An 11,570-nucleotide genomic window follows, 5' to 3' on the forward strand; every position below is an offset into this window, starting at 1 on the left:
GGTGACTGTTTTAATCTTGAAATTACTCGAAAATTGTGAGTGTTGGGTTTGTTTGTTGCATTGAAGATTACATGTACTCTCGGTAACTCAATCTTAGCTTTACTTACTCATATTGAACATTGCCTACTCCAACTGTTCGCTAGATAATTTATTTGGTAAATACAGGAAACCAGGATCTTAGATTTACTCATATTGCACATTCACTACTCGTCTACTCCCAATGTTCTCTTCTGATTTATTTGCTAAATAAAGTAAACCATGCAAACTAGTTATATTGCAACTCTGAATATTTTCAGGATATTAGTATAGGAGAGTTTTTCTGAAACTTATTAATATAATCAAAGGAGCTTACATAAAATTTACTATATTCCACAGAACCAGTGAACACCCAAAAAGCCCAATCAACCAGTAACCATTTCTGAATTCTTATTCTAGAACAGATGATGACTATGCTCCTCACTTTCTAGGTACCTCGCAAAACTATTTGTGTATTGCCACAAGTTGAATCCACTTCTCCCAGTGCCACCTCATAATATACGGTTGCTGAATCAAGGTGGGCTCTCATAGTCGCATGTAATCATGCCTTCCATATTATGATATGTGCACTGCTCCCATTCGGATTATTCTATTGTGATGGTGAGAACACAAGGTGAAATTTTGTTGTTATTCACTGAACATGTAAAGAAGAAATGGAGGTTCTTTGCTTTGGACCATTCTCCTCTTTTTCTTTTGTGTTCGGTTGTGTGAAAAGATACTTCTCCATATAATGTAGTAACCTGGAAGCCATGCATTTCAAAACATTAGTGTTTTCTAAACTATCTCACATAACACAAACTCTTAACTATCTAACATCATTTTTTTTCTCTTTCTCTCTCATTTTACTGATCCAACAGTGGGTATGAAGTCGGGCAAGCTCGGGTTCGAGGGCAAAACAACGGGCATGAAGTCGGGCAAGCTCGGGTTCGAGGGCTCCCAGGAGGTGCAGCACCGGATGCGCATCACCCTCTTCTCCAAGTCCGCCAAGAACTTTGAGAAGGGTGGGTGCTTGGTAGTGATCCCTTCCCCTCCCCCCGTCCGTTTGTTCTGGCTTTGCACGTCGCGGATCTGATGCGTTGTTTGCCGTTCGCATTGCGTGGCCGCTTCGTTTGCTTGCAGTGTGCTCCGGTCTGGTGAAGGGCGCCAAGGAGAAGCAGCTCAAGGTCAAGGGCCTCGTCAAGATGCCCACCAAGGTGCTCAACATCACCACCAGGAAGTCCCCCTGTGGAGAAGGTAGTCGCCTACCACTCATGTGATCTAAAATAACATTATGTAAAACAATCTAACAAGTTATGGGTCCAGCCAAATGTTGAACCATCTATTCCTTCATCTTCTTAATTAATGAGTGGGGAAAATCTTTTACTTCGATTCAAAAAAGTCAGGTTCACAAAATTTGCATGTAGCAACAACAGCATGTAGTGCATGCATTAGTCGTATCAAACCCTATCAAGTAATATTAGTAGTTTCATTCAGAAAAATGGACTGCGGAAAGTAGTAGATTCTTTGGTACAAGAGAAGTGAGTATCATAATTCCTCTCGCCGTTAGGCCATTGTTGTGAAATTGGATAACTAAATGTGTTGAACAAACATCTCTTGAGCGCATTGGAACAAGAGTAAACTATTCAACTAAAACTGCTGACAAAAAATTCCTGTAAAATCAGCAGTAGAATATGCTATAGCGATTTGGGCCAAGCCCTTTGGCTGAGTAGAAAAATCTAACTAAAGCCATCCCTTCTTTTTTGAAAGTAAATAAAGCCATTCCTTGTGCAAACAAGATTTGGTGAATCATAATAAGTTAGCACTCGTGTTTACAAGGCAGTGCATACACCACAATTGTATTAGGCCCCCGCAAAATCAACAATATGCAAATAAGATCTGTAGTACTCCCTCGGTTCACAAATGTAAGACGTTTTTGGCAGTTTAATTTAAACTGCCAAAACGTCTTATATTTAGGAATAGAGGGTGGACTATCAAAGCAACTTATTCCCAATAGAATAGAGCAAAGGCATATTTGCCATGAAGCCAAGAGGCAAATGAACGGAGGAAAATGACACATCATCTTCCTGCAGCAGTTGTATGACTGTTTAGCTAATCCACAAGTAATTTAGGGCCCTTATAGCATCTGTCAAAAGCATAGGATTCAGTAAACCACGGATAAACAGAAGAAAATAGAGAATATCAACCAGCAGTTGCAAGTTGCAACTAGACACTACTAGAAACGTAGGAGATTGCAAAATAGAAACGTAGGAGATTGCAAAATAGGTATCAAGTTGCAACTAGACACTAATAGAATACCCTTACTAAGAAGATGAATAAGCCTAATGGCATCCAACTTTTAGAGATTGTGGGACTAACCTTGAAGAAACTCTAACAATATATTCCACCCCGGGGTGATAGAACTCAGCGAGACCCCAATCAATAAGACAAAGCTGGTGTTTCTCATGATCAATCATGATATTGCGGGGCTTGACATCTCGATGCATGATACCCCATGACTGAGAAAAATCTAGTGCCTACACAAACACCTGGAAAAATTTAAAAGACCATCAAATTAATGCTTGTTTAGTGTATTGCATCGAATGTTGGCCACTGAAATAGTGCAAACTTTAGCAAACAGATTTTCTTCACAGAATTGTCCCAGTGACATACTGATATGTTTGAATATTGCATGATAGGTAGTAATATTGTAGGTCGTGTATAGAAGTACACATTGACGCAATTCGACAACCCATGAGATTCTACCAACCCAATCAAAATCAAAGGAAAGAAGCCAAGTATTCTATTTACTACCAATCAGTGTAGTCCGTAGAAAGAGATGTCACTCTTGGCCCACAAAAAAGAGTAGTAGTATTTTTTGAAATACAACTACAGAACAAGGGGAGGAAGGCTGCAACTATGAAATCCCACTACAGATAAAAAGAATTTCATGTATTGGGAAAACATGATTAGACTAAAACAAGCCACAATACTCTACAGTTTGCAGATTGTGCAAAATTAATATTAATATATTTTAAATAAGAAAATAGAAATGCACCAAGAAAAATAAATATAGAAAAGAACATATGAACATTATCCATGTCAGAATACTTTCCTAGTTCAGATTCTTGCCTTTAATAACTCAAATATATAGTATCTCATATCATAATCCGATAGTGTGGGGTAGAGCACTCTGAACTCAGTATTGTTGACATATTCAAAGATCATACTAGGCGTCTTTGAACCATCATCTCTGACAACATCAATTAGCTTTATAATGTTAGGTCCACCATATAAGTTCTGAAGTATCTTCAGTTCCCTCTTTATCTGCATCATCATAAAAAATTCAATAAGGTTTGGTAGTAAGACACACCAGGTACATTACAAGATGCATTGGCAGTACTTTGCAATGAAGCAAATAGATAATTAAACACATCAACATAAGTGCATTATTGAACTGTAATTGGTCCTCAAGTGGGCAAATGCTAACACATTCTTAGCTCAAGGGCAGTAAGCTTCAACCAAGATGAACCGCACTACTTAGTCACCAAAAGCAATGAGCTTCCTCCCATCACGACTTGGTCAAATCAAATCCATGACTAAGTAGTCAAATTCTCTTTTGTCCACATAATTGACCTATTGGCTCTATCTAATATGCATGTAAATATGATATACAATCTCCTGGAACTCTAATTTGTCTCTGGTTGCTCATCAGTATGTATGCCTCAGAGTTGGTGTAATTTGATTTGACACTGCATTGTGCTCTTGAAAAGGAGAATCAGTTCTCTCTTGTTCTGAATTTCATATTTATCTCTGGGGAGAGGGAATAAAGGGAGACTTCTTATCATCATTACATCAACTACTCATCTTTGGCATGGTTCCTCAATCAATAAACTAAGAACACTAAGAATCTGCAACAAATTTCCTTGCATTGATATTGATCTTCTGTGCAGAACTGATGGCTGGCAGAAGTTTACTACTACCTAGCTTCCACAACAAGCCACTCCTCAACTGTTGGGTTCCATATTCAGTGTTGTTAATTTTTTTGGGGTTAATAATGGGTTTTACACGCATTTTTTATTCATGCTGGTGTACTTCATCAATGGATAGGACCTCATAGGACATGTTTGTGTGAAGCATATTGAAGGAACTAATATTTTTGTGCAGTATAATCTCGCAACCAAAAATAAGCAGCACAGTGTTGAGTTTCATTTTCACTCGTACTTTTTCTTGTGGCATTAATGCAGTTTATAGACAGTTTTGATGATGCAATGCTTTAGTTTAATAATCTATGAGGACCTCATAGTAGTAGTAGTACAAGCTTTGTCAAGCACATTGAAGGAACACTCTTTTTTGCGCAGTACAATATCACAAGTAAATATAAGCACGACAGTGTTGTGGGAATAGCACGTGTTCCATTGAGGGGTTGTGATATCAGATTAGTTTAACAGTCCCATTATGATACCATTACTTTTCCGGGGGGAAATCTCCACTGTGCTTTCCTTTTCTTTTCCGCCAAAGGAAAAGAAATGTCGTGTGTAACTGGTTGGTAGCATCAAAGTTGTCTGCAAAGATGTGATACTACTTGTTGGTGTCTATAATTATGTTTACAACTGAACTGTAGATTCACTACAAAAGGAGAATCGATTGGACAAAGTCCAGCAACTCCTATACATTATACTCATACATATAATGCTTTGTTTTATAACTAGCAGCTTTTATGCAACTCTGACATCTAGTATAATGGATACATCCTGTGATTTGAAGTTACTAATCTGTGCTCTGGTGTAATATTACGGTCTAATGTTTTCTGTTTTCTCTCTTTTTCTGTTGCTAGGAATGTGGTGAGAAGATGTCGATGATGCCTACTTGGGATATTCAAATCAACACAACATAAAATATTCTGAACCTATGTCTCATAGTAGAGTGGAATGAACTCCATTGTTAGCAGATGTGCCATTGTTCTATTGTGTAATTCTGTCCGTTCTTGCTATATTTCTGTGTAAGGAAATGTATTCATGAGATGAGTTATTGTGTTATGTAAACCTGGGAGAAGTATTATGTGATGTTGTATGATGGATGATTTTAATTCCACTTGGAGTTCTCTTGATTTGAGTATGAAATAGTGTTTGATTTAATATTGGACAAATAGTTGAGTTGAAAAGGCCCAACAAATAGAAATGAAACCAAGTTCTGGAACAAAAATTTGTTCAATTCAAAAACGAAAAAGGCCAAAACTGAAACTGGACCAAATGTATTTGGGCACTAAATGGCCACGGCCCAAACTATAATGATACAAAAAAATTCGAAAAAAAAATTAGAAGTGGTTGTAAATAGGCTAAGGCCCAAAAAAAGCCCAATAAGAAAAAACCCAAACAAAATAAAACTAGCCCATGTGATCGATTGAAATGGGTTGGGCTAATTTCAATCATGACGTTTTGATTTCGTCGTAATTTTTCCATGTAGGACTGCCACGTAGGATTGGGTTAGATTGTCAATGACGATTTAGGATCGTCTTAAAGGTTACGACGATCCAGGAATCATCGTAAAAGTTACAACGATTTCGATCAAAACGTTGTTACTGTTAGTTTTTGACGCTTCATTTTTGACGCTTGGTTTTTCGTCGTAAGATCGTCGTAAATTAAAAACTGTGATGACTTAGCAATGAAAATATAGCGTCATGTATTAGCATATTTCTTGTTGTGGACGGCTGAAGACGTCATGAACATCTGGCAGTCGCGTCTGGATAACTACTCAGTAGTTCAGTGTGCGATCTAGTATGGCCTAGAACAGATACTTCAAAGACATTTTGAACGTCATCGAGCATATGCGATGTTCCAGGAATTGAAGTTTATCTTTGAGAAGAATGCCCGGATCGATAGGCATGTGACCTCCGGTAAGTTCTATGTTGGAGAAGAATAGGTCTGTCAGAGTGCATGTTCTCAGAATGTCTGGGTGCGCCAATCGTCTGGCTGAGTTGGGAATTGTTCTCCCGCCAGAGGAAATCACTGACAGAATTCTCCAATCACTACTACCTAGCTACAAAAGCTGTCTGCTGAACTACAACATGCAAGGTATGAATAAATTAGTCGCCGAGCTGTTTGCGATGCTAAAAGTCGCTGAGTCAGAAATCCACAAGGAACATCAAGTATTGATGGTCAATAAGACCATCTGTTTCAAGAAAAATGGCAAGGGCAAGAAAGGTAACTTCAAGAAGAGTGGCAAAGATGTTGCCCCTCCTGTGAAGAAACCCAAGGCTCGGCCCAAGCCAGAAACTAAGTGTTATCATTGCAACGGTACTGGTCACTAGAAGTGGAATTGTCCCAAGTATGTGGCCGACAAGAAGGCGGCCAACGCCAAACAAGGTATATATGATAAACATGTTATTGATGTGTACCTCACCAACTCTCGTTGTAGTGCGTGGGTATTTGATACCGGTTCGCTTGCTCACGTCTGAACGCCAAACAGGAACTACGGAATAGATGAAGGTTGGGGAAGGATGAAGTGACAATCTGTGTGTGAAATGGTTCCAAGGTTGATGCGATCACCGTCGGTACGTTCTCACTTCTTGTACCATCGATATTAGTGATGAACCTGGATACTTGTTATTTGGTGCCTGCGTTAAGCGTGAACGTTATATCTGGATCTTGTTTATTGTGAGATGGTTACTCCTTTAAATCAGAGAATATTGGTTGTTCTATTTGTATGAGTAATATCTTTTATGGTCATACGCCCAATGTGAGGGGTTTATTCTTATTGAATCTCAATAGTAATGACACACATGTTCATAACATTGATGCCAAAAGATGTTGAGTTGATAATGATAGCACCACTTTCTTGTGGCATTGCCGCTTAGGTCATATTGGTGTAAAGACAAGAAGAAAATCCATGCTGATGGACTTTTGGAGTCACTTGATTTTGAATCACTTGACACATGTGAACCATGATTCATGGGCAAGATGACCAAAACTCCGTTCTTCGGAAAATGGAGCGAGGAAGTGACTTATTGGAAAGCATACATACTAATGTGTGCAGTCCGATGAGCATTGAGGTGCGCGATTAATATCGTTCTTTTCTCACCTTCACCGATGACTTGACTAGATATGGTTATATTTACTTAATGAAACACAAGTCTGAAACGTATGAAAAGTTCAAGAAATTTTAGAGTGAAGTGGAGAATCATCATAACAAGAAGATCAAATTCCTATGATCTGATTGAGGAGGAGAATATTTGATTTATGAGTTTGGCACTCACTTAAGACAATGTGGAATTTTTTCATAGTTGACTCCGCCTGGAACACCACATCGAAATGGTGTGTGCAAACATCGTAATAGTACTTTATTGGATATGGTGCGTTCTATGATGTCTCTTGCCGATTCGCCTTTATCATTTTGGGGTCATGCATTAGGGACAGGTGCATTCACTTTAAATAGGGCACCATCAAAATCCATTGAGACGACTCCATATGAACTGTGGTTTGGTAAGAAACCAAAGTTTTCATTTATTAAAGTTTGGGGATGTGATGCTTATGTCAAAGCTTGAAAAACTGGAACCCAGAGCAGAGAAATGCGTCTTCATAGGATACCCAAAAGAGACACTTGGGTACACCTTCTATCCCAGATCTAAAGGCAAAGTGTTTGTCGCTAAAAACGGAACATTTCTTGAGAAAGAGTTTCTCTCGAAAGAATTGAGTGGGAGGAAGATAGAACTTGATGAGGTTGTAGGACCTTCACTTCAACCACAGAGTAGCGCAACGTAGAAAGATGTTTCGGTGGAGCATACACCAGTTGAAGAGGAATCCAATGATGATGATCATCTAGCTTTGGATCAAGTTGGTATTAAACCTCGTAGGTCCACAAGGGCATGCACCACTCCTGATTGGTACGGTAACCCTATCTTAACAGACATGTTGTTGGACAACGATGAACCTACGAGCTATGGTTAAGCGATGTTGGGTCTGGATTCCAACAAATGGTTAGAGACCATGAAGCCCTTGATAGGATCCATGTATGAAAAAAAAGTGTGGACTTTCAAAGAATTACTTGAAGGGAGAAAGGCCATTTAGAATAGATGGATATTTAAGAAGAAGACGGACGCCAACGGTAATATCACCGTGTATAAAGCTCAACTTGTGGCAAAGGGTTTTCCACAAGTTCAAGGAGTTGACTACGATGAGACTTTCTCAACCGTAGCAATTTTTAAGTCCGCCAGAATCATGTTAGCAATAGCTACATTTTTTGATTATGAAAATTGGCAGATGTATGTCAAAACAGTGTTCCTTAACGGTTTCCTTAAGGAAGAGTTTGATATGATGCAACCGGAAGGTTTTGTCAATCCAGAGAATGCTAACAAAGTGTGCAAACTCCAGAGATGCATTTATGGACTGGTGCAAGCATCTCAGATTTGGAATCAACATTTTGATGAGGTGATTAAGGCGTTTGGGTTTATACAAGTTTATGGAGAAGCTTGTATTTACAAGAAAGTGAGTGGGAGCTCTATAGCGTTTCCAATATTATATGTGGATGACATATTGCAGACTGGAAACAATATATAATTTTTGGGAAGCGTAAAGGATCATTTGAATAAGAGTTTTTCAATGAAGGACCTAGGAGAAGTTGCTTACATATTAGGCATCAATATCTATAGAAATAGATCTAGACGCTTAATAGGACTTTCACACAACACATACCTTGACAAAGTTTTGAAGAAGTTCAAATTGGATCAGTCCAAGAAAGGGTTCTTGCTTCTGTTGCAAGGTGTGAAGTTGAGTAAGACTCAATGCCCAGCGCCTGTAGAAGGTAGAGAAAAGATGAGTGTCGTCCCCTATGCTTCTTCCATAGGCTCTATCATGTATGCAATGCTATGCACAAGACCACATGTCAGCCTTGCATAAGTATGACATGAAGGTTCAAAGTGATCCATGAATGGAACACTAGACATCGGTCAAGAATATTCTAAAGTACCTGAAAAGGACTAAGGAAATGCTTCTCATGTATGGAGGTGATCAAGAGCTCTTCATAAAGGTTTACATCGATGCAAGCTTTGACACTTATCTGGATGACTCAAAGTCGCAAACTGGATATGTATATATTCTCAATGGGGGTGTGGTAAGGTGATGCAGTTCCAAGAAAAGTGTGGTAGCTCATTTTACATCCTAAGCGGAGTACATAGCCGCCTTAGAGGCAGCTAAGGAAGGTGTTTGGATGAAGGAGTTCATGACATATCTTTGAGTTGTGCCAAGTGCACTAGATCCAGTGACTCTGTTCTGTGACAACACTGGTGACATTGCTCTAGCCAAGGAACCGAAGTTTCACAAGAGGACCAGACACATAAAGCGACGCTTCAATTCCATCCACGATTACATCAAAGTGCGGGGCATAAATATTTGCATAGTGCACATGGATATAAACGTTGCAGACCTGTTGAGTAAACCAATTCCACGAGCGAAACCTGATCAACACTAAAACTGTATGGGTGATAGATTCATTACAATGTAAATCGTGTATTGATGTGAGCTAGATTATTGACTAGTGCAAGCGGGAGACTATTTTAAATAAGCGCTAGAGACAGTAATTAAGTAATTATTATTATATTTCCTTGTTTAAGATAATCGTTTGTTATCCATGCTAGAATTGTATTGATTGGAAACTCAAATAGATGTGTGGATACATAGATAACAAACTCTCCCTAGTAAGCCTCTAATGGACTAGCTCGTTGACCAAAGATGGTCAAGGTTTCCTCAGCATAGACATGAATTGTCATTTGATAACGGGATCACATCATTAGGAGAATGATGTGATGGACAAGACCCAAACTATAAACGTAGCATATGATGGTGTGAGTTTACTGCTATTCTTTTTTGCATGTCAAGTATCTGTTCCTGTGACCATGAGATCATGCAACTCCCAGACACCAAAGGAAGTCCTTGTGTGTATCAGACGTCACAACGGAACTGGATGACGATAAAGGTTTTCTACAGGTATCTCCGAGGGTGTCTGTTGGGTTGGCGTGAATCCAGGCTAGGATTTGTCACTATGTATGACAAAGAGGTATCTCTGGGCCCACTCGGTAATACAACATCACAATGAGCTTGCAAGCAATGCGACTAAGGAGTTGGTCAAGGGATTTTGTATTACAGAACGCGTAAAGAGACTTGCCGGTAACGACATTGAGCTAGGTATGGAGATACCAACGATCTAATCTCGTGCAAGTAACATACCGATGGACAATGGGAATAGCATACAAGATTGATTGAATCCTTCAAATTGAGATTCGACCGATGAAATATCTTCCTAGAATATGTAGGAACCAATAAGGGCATCCAAGTCCCGCTGTTGGTTATTGACCAAAGAGTGTCTCGGTCATGTATGCATAGTTCTCAAACCCGCAGGGTCAACGCACTTAAGGTTCGATGACGATATAAGCATAACTAAGTCATAGTGTTGATGACTCGAGGTTTTTCGGAGTCCCAGATGAGATCCCAGACGTGACGAGGAACTCCTGAATGGTCCAGAGATGAAGATTGATATATAGGAACAAGGTCATCGGAGTCCGGAAGTGTTCCGAGGGATTCATGGAGTGCCGAAACGGGATTCGGGACGCCCGACAATTGTTGGGGGGCCTCATGGGCCAAGGAGAGGGGGCACCGCAGCCCACAAGTGGGCTGGGCGCAGCCCCTCTCCCCAACCCACTTCGGCCAAGGGGGGTGTGTTCCTCCTTGGGGCGACACCAACCCAACTAGGATGGCAAAGCACCCAAATGGAGGGTCACCCTACCCTAGCCGCCGCCCCTCCCTTGGCCGCAAGCCCCTAGGGGAAACCCTAGGGCACCCTCTCCTCTCCCTTCCCCCTTTATATAAAGAGGTATAGAGAGGGAAGCCACACGACAATCTTGCCGCGGTGCTGCACCTCCTCTCTCTCATAGTTCTCTCCTCCAAACAACCCATGGCGATGACCTACTGAGATGTTAGCACCAACACCTCACCGCACCATTGTGCTTCCGGAGGACTTGGGCTTGTACTTCACCATCTCTCACTGGATCGAGGAGGTGAAGTCCTCACCAAGTTGTACGTGTGTTGAACGCGGAGGTGCCGTCCGCTAGGCACTTGATCAGGAGACCGCGGGACGGTTCGTGATTGGATCGCGAAGACGTAGAACTACATCAACCGTGTTCTTGAACTCTTTGGCTTAGCGATGTACAAGGGTATGTAGATTCAATCGCTCCACTCATAGATGGTCATCACCATGGCTAGATTGTGTTTGCACGTAGGAATTTTTTTGTTTCCCATGCCATGTTCCCCAACATATATAGGCATCTCCCAGAATCCAACCGTTACAACATTATTTCCCAACTCGGTGACACTGAAATGTTAATCTCAGTGGTACCGAGTTGAACTAAATGTGGCAACTTTGCATTCTCGGTGTGACCGATATAGGAATCTTGGTGGTACTGATACGATGACCTAGACTGGTTTCCAAACTTGGTGAGACCGAGTTCAAACTCGGAAACTCCAAAACTTGAAGTCAGCTCAACAGATGTTGGTCACCCAATCTTGGTG

The 11,570-nt window shown here is 40.4% G+C and overlaps 1 protein-coding gene across 1 annotated transcript; it reads left to right on the forward strand.

Annotated features, from left to right (window-relative positions):
* The first annotated feature begins 940 nt into the window (after positions 1-940).
* Positions 941-1,317, forward strand: LOC123446298 (40S ribosomal protein S20-like). The gene is made up of 2 exons (XM_045122970.1): positions 941-1,037; positions 1,156-1,317. The coding sequence occupies exons 1-2, from the start codon at positions 941-943 to the stop codon at positions 1,290-1,292; spliced, it is 234 nt and encodes a 77-aa protein (XP_044978905.1). The 3' UTR covers positions 1,293-1,317.
* Positions 1,318-11,570: the final 10,253 nt, after the last annotated feature.

Source organism: Hordeum vulgare, chromosome 4H (assembly GCF_904849725.1).
Source record: "Hordeum vulgare subsp. vulgare chromosome 4H, MorexV3_pseudomolecules_assembly, whole genome shotgun sequence".
Lineage (NCBI taxonomy): Eukaryota > Viridiplantae > Streptophyta > Magnoliopsida > Poales > Poaceae > Hordeum > Hordeum vulgare.

What these genes read in the sequence shown, in the direction of transcription:
- LOC123446298 (XM_045122970.1), top strand. Translation starts at nt 941, where the DNA reads ATGAAGTCGGGCAAGCTCGGGTTCGAGGGCTCCCAGGAGGTGCAGCAC. An exon ending in CGCCAAGAACTTTGAGAAGG is followed by an intron (nt 1,038 to 1,155) that starts GTGGGTGCTTGG and finishes GTTTGCTTGCAG; the next exon opens with TGTGCTCCGGTCTGGTGAAG.